The following is a 16,712-nucleotide window of genomic DNA, read 5'->3' as shown; positions in this document are numbered from 1 at the left end:
ATACATTTTTTTTTCAGACAAGGTCTTGCTGTGTAGCTCAGTCTGTCCTTACACACACTGTGTAGCTAAGTTTGAGGCAATCCTGAGTTCTAAGATTACATGCATGTGTAGCTACACCTGGCTGGGTAGTCCATATTGACAGTGGTCAAGCATAAAAATGAACAGTGTATTCCGCTGAAGTATGAAATGAACTGACTACTGATCACAGTTGTATGAAAAAATTATAAGGCAGAGAAAGGAACAAGACAAAAATCCCTAGAATTCAACAGGGCTGTCACATTTAGTTCTCCTTTAAGTTCAGAATGAGGAATTAAAATTCCAAATATATATGGACAGTAATGATTTCTAACTGCCCGAGGTGCTTTAACATTTGAATAAGGCAGGCATAGTGGCACATGCCTATAACATCAGGACTCAGGGAGCTGAGGCAGAATGATCGCTATGAGTTTGAGACCAGCCTGGGCTACACAGTGAGTTCAAAACCAGCCTGAACTGTATGGTGAGATCCTGTCTCAAAACACCCCCCGAAAAGGATCTGAATATACTACTTCTAATATCAAAATCTGTGACACTTTTGTTATACCTTCATCTATCATCTTGAGACAGGATCTCAAAACCCACTGCAATGCTAGCATTGAAAAGTGGAAAGCTTAGGATTCGTGAGCCCCGTGTGTTCAAGGAATGGGCAGTGAGAGATTCTTAATGGCAGCTTTGAGGTCAGATGAAACGAGATACTCTGAAAGAAGATTAGAGAGGTGGGTTAAGACTGATTTCTATAGGGTAACATGGTATAGGTTGCTAAAAAGTGAAAATAAACAATATTGGCCTGGTGTATAGAAGGTAGGTATTTACCAGTTCCTTTTAAGTAAAGGCATTTCTTGATCAGTGAGCATTTAGCTATGTGCACAGCCTTGGATTAGATAATATGGAGGATAGAAAAGCTACGGAAGACAGAATCACTGCTTTTGAAGAGTATTTTGGAGAGGCCCCCTGCTTAACTATTTTATGTGTTTATCTAGTAGGTGTGACAGGGTCTCTAGCTCAAAGGATTTTAGATTTAGTCATCTATATAGTCTGAACAACCTCCCTAAGAGGTAGACAAGAGACCAGAGGCTCTTACTAAAATTTTTTTAGGTTCTCTTTCCAGTTTCTTGCTCCTGCCCACCAAGTATTAGGAAGAGCTACTAGAGTCCTGTGAGATCCATCGTGAACATTAGCTTCTGTTACTAGCATGTTACCAAACAAGGTAGACTGGACACCCAGGACAACATCAAATGGTAGAAATGGCCCCCCTCCCTTAAAACTTCATTGGAGACTTAACTAAAATGACTTTTAATACCTAGTTCCTAAAAACAAAAACCTTTTATTTTGAATGTAGTAAGTAAAGAAAAGCTTCCTTCTCATGGTTGTGTACCTCATGCTACCTTTGTAGCTGCCTGGTCTCAGCGTAAGGTGATTTTACGGAAGCCTAGATCTGGCTGGCAGCAGATGTACCTAAGGTTGTTAAGCAACGTGGTTTGGTGGGTATTTGCCAGATTTTCTTGTGAGAGAAAGCTAAAGAGAGAATCCAGGGTGTTAGGGCCAGCGGAAACCGATACGTCTGTGTTGCAGACCTAAGTGTGGTCATTGCTGGTGTATTTATGATGCATTCCTTTCACTAGGTCTCCTAGAGCAAGGCTGATATTCCACATGCTTTTCTCTTAAGGTTAATGTTACCAGTAACAGTCTCATTTTTTAATAGTTTGGTTTCTCATTAGACCACTGATTAGAAGAAGCTAGAATACACTGTATTTCATTTATTTATTTATTTGGAATAGGGCCACATTATGCAACTCAGATTCTTTTTTTTTTTTTTTTTTTTTTTTTTGGCAGAACTGGGGATTGAACTCAGATCCTTGTGTTTGCCAGTCAAGCGCTATCCTACTGAGCCATCTCCCCGACCCCATACAAAGAGTCGGGACGGGGGCGCGAACCGGGGACCTCGCGTTCTAGAGCCCGGCGCGGAGACCGCCCCGCTAGGTTGCCGCCTGCAGCTCAATTCATACTAATCCTCCTATCTTGGCTTCCCCAGCGCTGGGATTATAGGCATGTGCCACCACGCCCAGTTTTGCTGGCTGGCACAGCATGCCCAGAGTTCCTGTGCCAGCATGGCATGTGTACCAAGGATTGGACTTGGGTCTTTGCACTTGCCAAGCATGTGCTTCAACTGCAGAGCCATCTTCCCAGCCCTAGAGTATACTTTAATTTAGACTTTTCATTTTAGCCCACCCTTACCTATATTCTGTGTTCTGTTCTTTAATCATGCTGTCTTATAGCTATATCCTGTCAAATGTTTCCTGGCTCATTATGAATAATATCCTGCCACCTTAGAAAACAAAAGAACCCCAAAAAGCAACACCCAAAATTGTAAAGAAAATTGTATAATGGAGGTCTTCAGACTTGAGACAACAGATGCCATAGGACAATAGTTTGAGTGAGGGGGATAAAATGAGGTATAATGCCAGGAGATTTCCAGGCTATAGAGCAAGGAGAGGAACCTAAAGGGAGCCCAACAGTCTCCTTGAATTAAGGAGACAGAGTTCAAAGTACACAGGGCCTGTAGAATTTCAGAGAAGAGACAGGAATGAGCGCTAGGAACAGTTCGTGTTTCCACCAGCTGAAAAGACCTCTCAAAGCACAATGCGTCAGGTAGCTCTCAGAGGGGTATTACTTGTATAGTGCAGACTAATTACCTTTGTTGTAAGCTGTTTTATGGACCCTCAGTTGAGAGCTTTAAAAACCCAAGCTTGTTGCAGGTGAAAATTAATTAGGTCCTAGTGCAATTTCCAAAACATTTAAATAATTATAAAAATGTCAATACCTAGCATTATTAAATTCATTACGCTTGGCATCTAATGAAAAGCTACTAGTCTGCAAGGAAGCTGGAAAATATAACCCATAGTGAGCAGAAAGGAAGAATCAGTAGGAACAGTTTCAGAAATTACACATAATACAGAAAAAGAAACAATCCTCATTGAAAGACCAAGTTCTGTTCCTGTGACTGGGTCATTAGCTGATTAGTTGCTAAATGAGGAATGGTAAATTGTATGTACATTACAATATTCAGAAAAAGAGGAGCCGGGGAAATGGCTCAGAAAAAGAAATGATCAAAGGAAACTCCAACCTGATGACTTATTTTTATTTTCATAGTTCTTACCTCAGTACTGTAATGCATAAGAGAACATAAAACTACAGTACTGTCAAAACAATCAGCAAAAATTATAGTACTGTATATACAAGGTATGTTGTACAAAATAAAGTCATTGAAGCAATATAAACAAGATCTACAGAACTTGACAAAAGAAAAAAAGAGAAAAACGGGTTGTAAATCCAAATAGTAGTAAAAGAGGTAGGTTGTTAAACCAGTATCTGTGATCGGCAAGGATGTTAAAAGCTGCTACTGTAAGCTGGGCTGGTGGCGCATGCCTGTAATCCCACCCCTCAGATGGAGGAGCATTGCCACAAATGGAGGCCAGATTGGATTACATAGTTAAAAATCAGCATCAGCTCTTTTGGGTCCTCCTTTCCAAGATGACGAAAAAAAGAAGGAACAGCAGTCTTGCCAAAAAGGGCCGTGGTCATGTGCAGCCTATTCGCTGCACGAACTGTGCCCGGTGCGTACCCAAGGATAAGGCTATTAAGAAGTTTGTCATTCGGAACATAGTGGAAGCCGCTGCTGTCAGGGACATTTCCAAAGCAAGTGTCTTCGACGGTTATGTGCTTCCCAAGCTGTATGTGAAGCTGCATTACTGTGTGAGTTGTGCCATTCACAGCAAAGTAGTCAGAAATCGATCTCGTGAAGCCTGCAAGGACCGAACTCCTCCACCCCGATTTAGACCTGCTGGTGCTGCCCCACGACCTCCACCAAAGCCCATGGAAGGGGAACTGGGTCTTAGTGGACTGAAGAAAACTCTCTTGAGAAAGAAATAATAAATTGAATGTTATACTTTATACAGCATGTTGAGTGAACCTGCCAGAGGTGGGTTGGATTAATTCAGCCTATCCAAGTTTAAGTTTGTACTCTGAAAATGAATAAAGAGGAACACATTGGAAGGGGTTTCAGGAGCATTAAAAAAAAAAAAAAAAAAAAAAAAAATCAGCATTAACTACACAGTGAGACCCGGTCTCAAAAAATTTAAAAAAATCCTGAATCCATATGTTCATGGCAGTAGAAGCAAAAACAAGGAGAAACATGGAAGATACAAGACCGAACTGATGCAGTGTTTGAGATGAAAAATACATTGAGTAGGATTAATACTAGATTAGACTACAAGTGACAAGCTTTCTGTATTTGAAAATGTAACATTAGAAAACTGCATCTGATAACTTCCAGATTGAAAAGGTCTAGCCAAAACTTCAGCTTTGTATAAACTACTTGACATCTGACAACTTAGATGACTTGTAGGCATTTTAAATTTAATATTTCAAAAATTGAAGTAATAATGTGCTGCTTCTCCCTATTGATTCCTTGTCTTAATAAGTTACATTCTATCATTTTAGTTAACCAAAAGCACTGATTTCTTACTCATCATGTCAGATCCCTCAGTTCATGTGTTTACTTCCTTATCACCTTTATGAAACTTTCCTTAACTCACGGGTGTTACCCAAGTAACACCTTGAGCCCCCCCGCCATTTTGCATGCCCTTGGTTTACTTTTATTCCTTAGGCTTGTACTGATAATCTTTTGCTTCTAAGTTCTGTTTATTATTTACCTTGTCATTAGAATATGGGCAGAGGACTTGTCATATTTTGTTTTGGTTTATCTCTGAGTGTCCCCCTGAAGCCTCAGTGCCCAGAGGGTATGATTTTTGATTGGATGATGGGGCCTCATAGCTGACTTGTTTTTAGGAGCTGGGGCCTCCTTTATCTCCCTCCCTCATTCTGCTTCTTGTCTGCCCTGCCCCTTTGTCATGCCTTCTTGTCTTGGGAGTCAGCTGACAGGGCCTGAGACCTCTACAAACTTGGAGCCAAAATAAACCTTTCCTCTAAGTTGTGGGTATCAGGAATAGTGTCCCAGTGACAAGGAAAGTAACTAATACTGTTCCTTATACTGCTGTTTCCCTGGAACATAGAGCAGTGCCTGATGCATAGTAGGTGCTCAGTTATCATACGAAACACACAGTGCGTGGACCTAAACACATTCATTGTGATTCGTACTTTTATTTTGAGTAGATGAAGTAAGTTCCCACCATGTGCCAGGTTCTGTTTTAGTTATTGATGGTGTAGTAACAAAAATGTTTAGTATTGAAAAATAAACATTTGAAAAATATCCAAGTGACTATATTTCAGGTTACAGTTTCAGTAAAAATGAGTTTATTATTGAAGACTAGCAACTCAAAGTATACAGCTAAGTATTTAACTGTGTTAGATCTTGTCCCAGGCCTGTCTCATAGCTTAGACATAATACCCAACAGCTAAAACTTACAGAAGGGGTTCTTGGCTACCAGTTTCAAAAGTTTTAGTGCATGTTCCAGAGGTCAAACCCAGAAGCCGAGCAGAGGGCACAGTGGAGAAAAATGGTCCCCATGGTGGTAGTTGGGAGGCAGAGAGAGAAAGGAAGAGCTGGGAAGGAGATACACCTGCCCTCCTGTTACTCCCACGTGACCTTCCTCTGCGTGGGTCCTAACTTCCTAACTGCAAGTCAGCCGCAGCATCCACGTCATCCTGAGTCTCTGTCACTTGAACTCTCACTGGAAATCTGTATGATAGCCAGACCCAGGACCATGGAGGAGCTCTCCACAGAAGAGCTTGAGGGTAAAGGCTATATCTTTGGAAATCAGAGTAGAACCCAGTCAAAAAATAATAAAGGGAAGAAAGAAGAGAATATTGTCTTGCCAGAAGTAGAAGAAAACTATTTACGATATGAGGTGGTCAGAACTAGAGCAGGTAAGAATAAAGAGAAAAAATAATTATGTTTTGTTTGATGACAGTAATCTCTGAAACCTTCAACATTGCTATTTTAGGAGACTGGGGATAGAAACTAAATTGTAGCATCAGTCAATAAAAGATGAGTTTTGAATAAATACCACAGCTGTGAACCAAATAATATCTTTTATGTTTATGCAAACAACTGTTTAACACTTTGCTCCCCTTTCATTAGGCTAATAACATCTAGTAGTTTGCTGAAAACTATCAAATATTTTACTTAATGACTAACAATTAACTGCAGACCATTTTATTTTTTGTCAGAAATATGAAATCTTACTGTTCGGGTGATACCCTCTCATTGCAGTGCCAGGTCAAGAATGTTTCCTATTCTGTGGTCACCACTTACCATTTGTCATTCACTGTGGCAAACTTTGGTTCTTTTTGTCAATACAGGAAACCAAAGATAAACTTAAAGAAACAACAACAAAGTTAACCCAAGCAAAGGAAGAAGCAGATCAGATACGAAAAAACTGTCAGGATATGATAAAAACATACCAGGTATGCTTGGGCTTTCAGATAGACTGTTAACAAAGTATCGTAACAATAGGTACTGTGGTTTCATTCAGTTTCTGGATCTGAAATATTTCAAGTGTGTAAAGGATTTGATGAATAAAGTATCTACAGCTGAAGTGTATCTTATTAGAAAAGTTCAACAAAATAAAATTTCTAGAGAATATCAGAAAAACAAAGTGTGAGGAAATGTATAAATTCAAAAAGAAACTATTCTTGTTCATGCACAATTGACATTTAAATTTTTCAGAGTATTCAATTTTAAATATATGAGCTATATATATTTCAAAATACTTAATTGCAAAACTTTTCCCCTTGCATATTTTTAAATTTTAATAACTCATATTTAGAAATAATTTTCTAACATTTTTTTCATTAGGAGTCAGAAGAAATTAAATCAAATGAACTTGATGCAAAGCTTAGAGTCACAAAAGGAGAACTTGAAAAACAAATGCAAGAAAAATCTGACCAGCTAGAGGTGGGTGGTTTTGCTTCGTGTACCCTAAATGATGTATTAAATGTAGAAAAAGAGATTGAGTAGGTATTGCCATTTTCTTTTAAGGTCATTTGGAAAGAGCATTTTCGAGGTAGTTTAGGGCATTATAATTTGCAGTTTCTTTTCTAGATGCATCATGCCAAAATAAAGGAACTAGAAGATCTGAAGAGGACTTTTAAGGAGGGTATGGATGAGCTACGTACGCTGAGAACAAAGGTAGTAATCAAAACTTACTGTAATTTTGGATGTTCTCTTAATTTTTAAAGTGGTAGAAAAAAGATATTTAGGAATTTTAAAAAGCTCAGAAGAGTAGAATAATGATTCCTTAGTAATGTAATCAACTTTTGTCGAAATGAAAGTGCCTTTCTTGTTAGCCCCTTTGACCTGTTCACCAGACATTCCTATTTATAGCACATTTGTTGCCTTTAACTTATCCTTGGGTCTTTGATCTAAAGACAGTCTTTTCAGCAAGTCAGTCGGAAAGGTAGCTGGAACTTAGAACTGTAGCTATCAGAAAATAATAGGAAACTTTTGTTTCTCTATTTAATCTTTGGTGACTGCAGTTTTAATTTCTGACAGTTGAATCTCCATGTTTTAGTCTTTATTTGCAGAGTAGTGTCCCTTATAATATGAATGAGTGTGATGCACTATTATTATGTATCATTTGTTTATTTGAAACAGCTTTCAAGTAACCGCTTTGAATTTGAGATCACCTAATAACTTTAGTGTTTTTCATATATTTTCCTCTGTTCTCCATGTCAGGTATTTGAGGTATATAGGGAAGATACATTATTTTTCCAGATGAGAAAATGTGAATTATAAAGTGGCATTTAAAACTCCCATGTCTGTGTCATAAGAAACTTGAAATATAAGACAAATATTTTCTTTCTTTTTTTTTTTTTTTGTGGTTGGTCCAGCCCATCCTGGGAGTGGGGCTGCCATGGCACATGGTGCCAGGGATCAAATCATAGTTCCTGTGCGCTTGCCTAAGCAGATGCTTTTTTTTTTCTGGTGGAACTAGGGATTGAACTCAGACCCTTGTGCTTGCCAGGGAAGCACTTATTCTATTGAGCCATCTCCCCGGCCCCCAGCAGATGCTTTACAGTGCTGAGCTATCTCGCTGGCCCCTAGAACTAATATTTTCTTTTTCTTTTTTTTGCGGAACCAGGGATTTGAACTCAAACCTTTGCACTTGCCAGGCAAGCACTTATTCTACTGAGCCATCTCCCCAGCCTCTACTAATATTTTCTTAATGTGAAATAATACTGCTTTAGAATTAAGCCTAGATGCGGGGGCGAGGGGATGTCCTAGGTATCGAACTCAGGATCTCATGCTTGTGAGGCAGGTGCTACACCACTAAGTGATATCCCCGGCCCCTAGGCTTAGATTATTAATATTATTAATATGTAAGCGCTATTTGTAATAGCTTATAAGGAACAAGAAAATACTATTCTCTGTTTAACTTGATTGTAATCATTTAATAGACAAAATGTCTAGAAGATGAACGATTAAGGACAGAAGATGAATTATCAAAATACAAGGAAATAATTAATCGCCAAAAAGCTGAAATTCAAAATTTATTGGATAAAGTAAAAATTGCAGATCAAATACAGGAACAGCTTCAAAGGTATAAAATGAGTGACCCCTATTTGTATTAACATGTTTTCAATTCTATCTCAAGATTCTGTTTTTAAAATATAACTCTTGCAGTAAATAAGAACAATTTTTACACCTTTATGGCTAAAAGTTGACAATTTTTCACATGAGTTTTTGGGTAATTTCTGTGCCCTCCTGCATGGCTTCTAAGAATCAGAGTTTACGATCTGTACTCCTTGGCTGTAGGGATTTATAAGATAGATTGGATTTTTAACTTTTTACATCATACCTTATCGCTCAAATTCTGTTCCTTACACAGTACTTGCTTTTTCTTCTGAATGATAAATCTGTCTTTATCTAAACCTAGATCTTTGCATGTATATACAGCTTACTGTGTCAGGAGCTGCTGTTGCTCTAGCTTTTCATAAAACCATTGAACTGCGCTCAGCGCATCCCCTCTAGAGCCTAGATTCAAGTTGAATTCAAGTAATGGCTTTTCTGCGCCTTACTTCTGTCCATGCTGCTGAGTATAGCTAAGGTCTCCTCACTGTTACCAGACTGATGCTGCTGTGAACTCGTGGTTCTCGTAGTCATCTAGGAGTATGTTAATGCGTGTGTAATCTTACTTTGTGTCCTTGGTCAGTGCCTTCTACCTCATCTTCTGAGCGATTTCTTCAAAGCCTACCACTTTCCTCACCAATTAGGGCTTCCTTTTGCCTCTGTATTTGGTATTGATTATATTGTTTACAGAGAAAAATAGGAGCTGACTTGTGGCAGTTCTCTCAACTTCTTGTTTTCAGTCTTCTGAGTTGTCTACGTCTGCAGCGATTTATGGAAGAAATGTTCCTGTTCATCTCTAAATTAAATTATCCTACCTCTGTGAATCCCTTGGTCTTCTGACTTCTAGGAGTCTTTATTGATCAGTGCTTTACTCTGTGTCTTATGTCTCTCCACTGATTTTCCTTTTCTTTCTACATTTTTTTTTTTTTCTTTCCAGAACCGAGGATTGAACTCAGACCCTTGAGCTTGCTAGGGAAGTGCTTATTCTACTGAGCCATCTCCCCGGCCCCTCTTTCTACATTTAAACATGAATATATGTTTAAAAGGTCAAAATTCTTGTGACCTTTCCTTATTTATTTTTCTACTTTCCTTCACAATTGGGCTTAAAGAATCATCTATACACATTATTTCTTTACTTCCTGTGTGAAAAGAAACAGATTTCTCTCCATTTCATTTTAGCTTCTACCTCAACAGACCTTTAAAGATGCATACTTTCTTATATAGTGAGCATAGCTCAGACCTATGAATTTTCATTATGTTTTTAAAAAGAGACATGAGAAAGATGTATTAGAGGTAGCTATAAGATGCACTCCAGCCAAAAGTAGAATGCTGTTGCTTAGAGAAATGAGGCATGATACAGTTGGGAACATACAGTTTTATGTGTTTTGGGTGATGGTAATCTGTAGAATTTGATAATCTGTAGTTTTAGGCTTGTCTAATGGGTAGGAGAGTGTGGCCCACATATAGTGAGATAATACAGGAAGTTCCTAAAGGGTGGTTCATTCATGAGTGAAAGAGGACAACCATTTGCAAGTGAAAAGGAAATGGCCAAACTCATTCTAAAGTGAAAGGAAATTACCCAAGTTTTGCCGAGGTTTTTTTTTTTTTTTTTGGGGGGGGGGAGGGAATTGGGCTTGTGCCCCTAAGCTGCAGGATTTTTTCTTAAAAGTACAAATTTTAAAATCAATTTCCTTGTCACCTTTCTACCTATTTACTTCCTTGCTCATTTCCCTCTGAGACTTTGGTCCCATATATTCCTAAGGGAGTGCAGAAGACCTGAGAATCCATCTTTATTGGCTGCTTCATATTGAGGAAGGGTGTTAGTCCTGCCAAGCCAGGGACTGAAAGGCTCCTGATGGATCTAAAGGAGACACATGAATAATAGATTCCATCCTTTGGAGAACCATCATTTTTTGGGAGTCTGAAAAAGTGGACAGGGACACATGAGACATTAGTTCCCAACAATAATGAATCATGCAACAGGAAAGAATTCCAGTGTGGCTCTAATATAGATAAATGAGAACTTCCTCCACCAAACTGTTCCAGGGAACCCTCCCACCAGCCAGTCCTTCCAGCATGTGGCAGATCTGACACTGTTGATTTGTGAATTCTTATCATGCAGTGCAGAGGACATATGAACAGAGCTGTCTGGAATGTACACACATTTTTTTGATAGTAGCCCAGGTTCCACCTTGTTCTGCTATTAAAATATCTAGGGCCATTTGACTTTGTAGAATGGCTTTTTTTGGTTATCATTTTTACTTCTGAATTTAGTGATGAAATACCTCCTTCGTGTATAGTTAGTAAGAGATCCAGTGTGCCCTGTTACTGTCTCAAGCCCTGTTTCAGGGCCATATAAAGATAATGGCCAGGTAATTGTACCAGTGGAAAGCTGATCTGACCTGTCAATGCCTCAGCACAGGGTGTTTAGGTTGATCTGTGGCTTTAACCTGGTACCCTTAGACCCTGGTGCCCTTGGATACCCTCATATACATCTTCCCATCCTCTGTAAAGGTAACCAGGGTCACAGATTTGTACCACAGAGCCACTGGGTACTGTTAGGTGCTGGCTGTCTTATTCCAGCTCTTGCCCTTCCCTCAGTAGCAAATAAGTCAGTATCTCTTAACCAGATAGTATGATTAGAGTCTTGAATTGAAGTCCACCCCATATTTCAAGTACTATTGCCCCACCTATCATAAGTATGGCTTTTTGTTCCCAACAGAGAAGTACTAGTGGCTGAGTTGTCCCCTTTGTATATCTAGCCAAATTTTTGATATAATATTCCTATTACTCTTTATAGTTCTGGTTATAGTTTCCTTTTGAGTATTAAAGACCAACTCAAAGTGAAATTTGGATTAATCAAAATTAAGCTCACTCTGTGTAACTGTCTTAGGTCAGTTCAGGCTCCTCAGGCATTACACTTGAGGCTATGGGCAAAGCCTCTTAGCTCTTTTAGTTTTTCCTCTATCAGTTGTGTCATCTACAAGGACGAGTTGCTGTACTTGCTGGATCACATGACTTCCCTTGGAAGCAAAGGGGCTATTTCCCCCTTTAGTGACCCTCCTGTTAGCACAGTGCACACTGTGGACTCCTGTCCTCTGCGGTCCATCAGTCCCCCAGCTCTAGAGGTTGGTGATTTGCCAGTGTTGTAGGATCTTACAAAGAGGTCCTCTCCTGTTCTGGGTCCTTGTGATTTTAAGAGGCCCATGGCCAAAATAGTGGCTATCTTCTTGGCCCAGTTACCTTTCTAACTGTGTTCTCGAAACCTTAATTGTTGAACATCCAGAAGGTCAGTTACACCAATACTGAAGTGGGAATGCTAAGTTTAGCTATTATAATCTCATCTGGATATCAATTACTTTGAAATATAAAGTCTATCCAGAAAAATGTTATATTTTTAAGCTAATCTTGGCTGTCTTAGATGTCAAATTCCTATGGAATGTTAACAGATAATAGTTACAGTGGTTTACTAGGAAAATGTTAAAACAAGAGCAAACATAGCATCTTAGCATAACAATTATGATAATGCCATATGACCTTTTTGAAACGGGGGCTCACTATACAATTTAGGTTGGCTTTGAACTCACCATGTAACCCAGGTCTTTAGCTCATGGCAATTGCCTTGCCTCAGCCTCCCTAAGGCTTGGCTTGTTTCCATCAGTTTCTCCTGTTCCCGCCACTTTCCTAGCCACTCTTGCATTGGTGAATATCTTTCTTTTTTTTTTTTTTTGGCGGAACCGGGGTGGTGAACGTCTTTCTGTCCGTACTCTTCTACTTGAATTGTATCATTGAGTGATTTTATCACCCTGAAGATGCCAGTTACTCCCCTAACGTGCTGCAGGTCCTTTGAGTCATTGTCCTTGTCCTTTTGCTTAGCTTCAGGCACACAAGTACCAAAAATACTTGAAACTTCAGCATGTCCAAAGTGGATTCCCTTTTCCTGCCTACAGATGCACTCTTCCTCTCCTGTTCCTCGGGTGAGGGACGAGTGTGCACAGGACTACACAGGACTGTCCCGCTGAGGAAGCTGGGTGCCGTCCTTGGCTCTTCCCTCCTTCCTCTCACACGCTCGCCAGTTACAAAATGTTACTGACACCAGCTCTGCATATTGTTTGCATCCACTCACTTTTTACATCCCCACTGCCACTGCCATAGTCCACTCCAAGCCATTGTCAGCTCTTGTCTGGAAAACTGCCCCAGCTCATAAACTAGTTATTCTGCTTGCTTTATCTCTGGGCCATTTTTTACACTATCATTAATATAATCTTTTTAAAAAGGACATTTTCTCCATGCCTTTTAATGATTTCCCATTGCCTCAAAGATCGCCTAGTGAGTTCAAATGTCTTAACATGGCTTTAAAAATTGATGACCCGTCTCTCACTTCTTTTATTCGTTCTCCTTCTCCTCTCTCTCTTGTGTTTTGATTAATAGAATGTTTATGGATCTTGGCAAACCTTACGTTAAGTGCTTTTGTATCTAGTACAGTCCTTGTTATCAATACTGAATGCCTGTTATTATGAACAAAACGTTCTGCTCCTATTCCCTTCCTTGCTTTTTAGCACATACTATTCTCACTACCCAGAACATATTTTGTTCTCTAATTGCTGCTTTTCCTTTAGGTTGTGGATCACCAAGTTATGGCCCTCAGGCCTACTGTAGTCCACTGCTTCTTTTTGTATGTTTTTTGGAACATAGCCATACTTGTTCTTGTATTGTCTGTGGCTGCTTTCGTCCTGCAGTAGCAAAGTGGAACTATTGTAGCAAAATCCATATGGTCTAGAAGCTTAATTTATTCACTCTCTGGCTTCTTAGAGGAAAAGGTTATGCCATCTACTAGATTTAAGCATTAACTTGAGCATCATTTTAGATAAGTTTAGATGACCTCCACTGTTTTCATCATCAGAAATGTTTATCATAGTTGTAATTTTTCTACTTGATTAAAAGCTCTTTACAAGCAGGGTCAATGTTCGTTAACCTTGCTTACTTATATTCCTGGGTCTTTGTTCTAATCATATGGTAGGGCATTCATAAATACTTGGGTAAATGAATAAAAGTAACTTTAGAAAACATTTTACCCAATGAAAAATACGAAATTAATATCTTTTTAGTATAATTTTTTAATATAAGCTTTGTTTTTTAGAAGTAAACAAGAAATTGAAAATTTGAAGGAAGAAGTGGAAAGTCTTAATTCTTTGATTAATGACCTGCAAAAAGACATCGAAGGCAGTAGGAAAAGAGAATCAGAGCTACTGCTGTTTACAGAAAAGCTTACTAGTAAGAACGCACAGCTGCAGTCTGAATCCAATTCTCTACAGTCCCAACTTGATAAGCTTTCTTGTAGCGAAAGTCAGTTACAAAGCCAGTGTGAACAAATGAAACAAACAAACTTTAATTTGGTAAGTATAAATGTCCACTTAACTTTTGAAACCACACAGCAAGAATCATAAATTTCCCTAACAACATCAAGTGTAGTTGTAATTAATTTAAGTTTCTTTCTTCGCACTTTCTGATATCAAACGCTGTAAAAATGTTAATTTTTTCTTCTAACTGTAGGATTACCTGAAATTTCTCCTTAAAATGATAGAGTATTTCACTTTAAAAATAAGAATACTATGATTTCTATTGTTCCTACCTGAAATAATCTAAATTTCTGGATTTTTAAGTATTTTAATAGTTTCAAGTTATAAGTGTCTTCAAGTTACTTTAAAAAATAATTTGACATTAAAACTCTGGAAGTTTAGAGCCTTGTACTGCATCTTGTCTCACACATGTTAGGTGACGCAGTTATTAATGTGTCCCCCATATGAGAATTTAGGCGAATTAAGTGAACAAACCTGATGTGATAATAAATGAATTTCTGCTCTTCAGAACTTTTTATTTTTAGTTTTAAACTGTAAGAAATAAAATAAATATCAAAATTAGTTGTTTTTGATCATACGTAATATTCAGGAAAGTAAATTGCTTAAAGAAGAAGAACTGCGAAAAGAGGAAGTCCAGACTTTGAAAACTGAACTTACATGTAAACAAACAGAAGTTAAAGCATTGAGTACCCAGGTAGAAGAGCTGAAAGATGACCTGGTAACTCAAAGACGCAAGCAAGCCTCTAACATCAAGGATCTTACTAAACAACTGCAGCAAGGTATCAAATTCTTCCACTTAGGCCTTGAATGAGTTTGTTTCTTTTACTCATTAAAAATTTTACTAAGAACAATACATTTTATTTCAGGTTCTACCAATTGATTAGCTGCCTGTTCTTTTCATATATCAATTTTCATAGATCAGATTGCTAAATAGAACAAAAAGGGCTGATTATTGATATAGCTCAGTGCAAAGGCTCTGGATTCAGTTCCCAGTACTACTCCCTTCCCTCTCTAAAAGGAAAATAAAAATTTAATTTTGAAAGATGTGTCTTTAAATATAAGCATAAAAGCCCATTCCATTATTTTCTCCCTGCACATGCCTAAGAATTGATTTGTGCAGTGTTTAGGGTACCTGGGCCCTGCTATGCATACCTCTGTCTTGGAAATCATAGAGACTTCCCTTACCTAGCTCTCAGGAAACAGACCCAGAATAGTTACCGAATACGTGACCGTAATAGTTGACAAATAGGATTGGAGCCCAGGTTTCTTTTCTTCTTTGGCAGAACTGGGGATTGAACTCAGGCCCTTGTGCTTGCCAGGCAAGCACTTATTCTACTGAGCTATCTCCCTGGTCTCAGGTATCTTTCATTGAAAAATTCATGAATATTTGCACAATTCCACCTTTCCATTCTCTACTATTTTATATGTGTTAAAATATGGTGAGGTATAGTGATATCAATTACTTAGCATAATTTAGTATGACTATATTCAGCTATTTGCTGTAAGGATTTGGTTTTTATATGTAAGCATAAATGAAGAGAAATTTCTTATATTAAAAGGATCTTCTAAATCAGGACTCTAAAATTTAAGTTCAGTTATCCGAATGTAATTTCTTTATATTTGACTATGCATTTTTATATGTTATTTTATATAAATGTGCCTACAGTCTTCTAGCTCAGATATGTATGCAGGAACTTTCTCATTTTCTTTTCTTTTTTCTCTTTTTGTCTTTTTGAGACAAGGTCTTGCCGTGCAGTTCAGGCTGGCCTTGAGCTCACTTTGTAGCCCAGGCTGGTCCCTCTCTAACAATCCTCCTACCTCAGCTTCCTGAGTGCTGGGATTACAGGCGTGCACCACCACGCCTGGCTACCTTCTCATTTTTCTGTGTGATTTTTGGTTAAGTAATTTTATGTCACATAATCTAGTCATGCGTATTTGAATTCACTCTGTTGCTTTCTTTTTTTTTTTTTTTTTCTTTAATGTATTTGGTACAGTCTCATTGTGCATCTCGGACTCATAGTGATCCTCCTGTTTTCATCCTCCCCAGCACGGGGATTACAGATGTGCACCACCATGCCCAGTCTCGGTTGGCCTGGTCAGTGCACCTGGGGGCAGGACCAGGGTTCAATCTCTAGCCCCTGTGTTTGCCTAAATAGATGCTTAATCCTGTGAGCTATCTTGCTAAGTAATTTTAACAACTAAAAATCATGATGGTAGGGCAAATGGTCATGATAATTGCTGTGTAAGTAATCCATTTCTTTTTCCTGTAGCACGAAGAAGATTAGATCAGATTGAGAATGGAAGCTATGATAAAGAAGTTAGCAGCATGGGAAGTCGTTCTAGTTCATCAGGTAAATGAATGGCTTTGGTTGTTTAATGATTATAAAATTAAGTTGCATTTTTTGTTTTTAAATATTGGTACACTTTGTTTCATTTTGAAGTATAAAAATAGGAGTGGCACATGATTATATTATTTAAAATGTGTCTGGTAAGATGTTTAAGTTCTATTACTTCTCATCCTTTTGGCTAAGATCAAGGGTAAGTACTTAACTTCTAGTCATTATCCAGGATTTCAGGTTTGTTATGGACTTCTGTATTAGGTCGGCATCTCTTTTATTCCACACAACTTATTTTAAAATGTAAAATTCAGATTTGTATCCAAGCAGAGATTTGTTGTTGTATGATCCTGTTTTTCATCTATATACATATATATGTGTGTGTGT

General features: G+C 38.3%; 1 protein-coding gene across 1 annotated transcript in view; it reads left to right on the top strand.

Moving 5' to 3' along the window:
• The window catches only part of Ccdc186 (coiled-coil domain containing 186), a 75,060-nt gene that overhangs the window by 29,152 nt on the left and 29,196 nt on the right, over positions 1-16,712 (top strand). The window contains exons 7-13 of the mRNA XM_004631591.2: positions 6,361-6,465; positions 6,857-6,955; positions 7,103-7,189; positions 8,458-8,600; positions 13,770-14,025; positions 14,579-14,768; positions 16,260-16,340. Of these exons, the coding sequence (XP_004631648.2) occupies positions 6,361-6,465; positions 6,857-6,955; positions 7,103-7,189; positions 8,458-8,600; positions 13,770-14,025; positions 14,579-14,768; positions 16,260-16,340 (961 nt within the window). The remainder of the gene's footprint in view (positions 1-6,360; positions 6,466-6,856; positions 6,956-7,102; positions 7,190-8,457; positions 8,601-13,769; positions 14,026-14,578; positions 14,769-16,259; positions 16,341-16,712) is intronic.

The sequence above is a fragment of the Octodon degus genome, unplaced genomic scaffold, assembly GCF_000260255.1.
Source record: "Octodon degus isolate 3935 unplaced genomic scaffold, OctDeg1.0 scaffold00042, whole genome shotgun sequence".
Classification (NCBI taxonomy): domain Eukaryota; kingdom Metazoa; phylum Chordata; class Mammalia; order Rodentia; family Octodontidae; genus Octodon; species Octodon degus.
The sequence above is the reverse complement of the archived record's forward strand: the minus strand, read 5'-3'. Positions and strand labels throughout refer to the sequence as shown.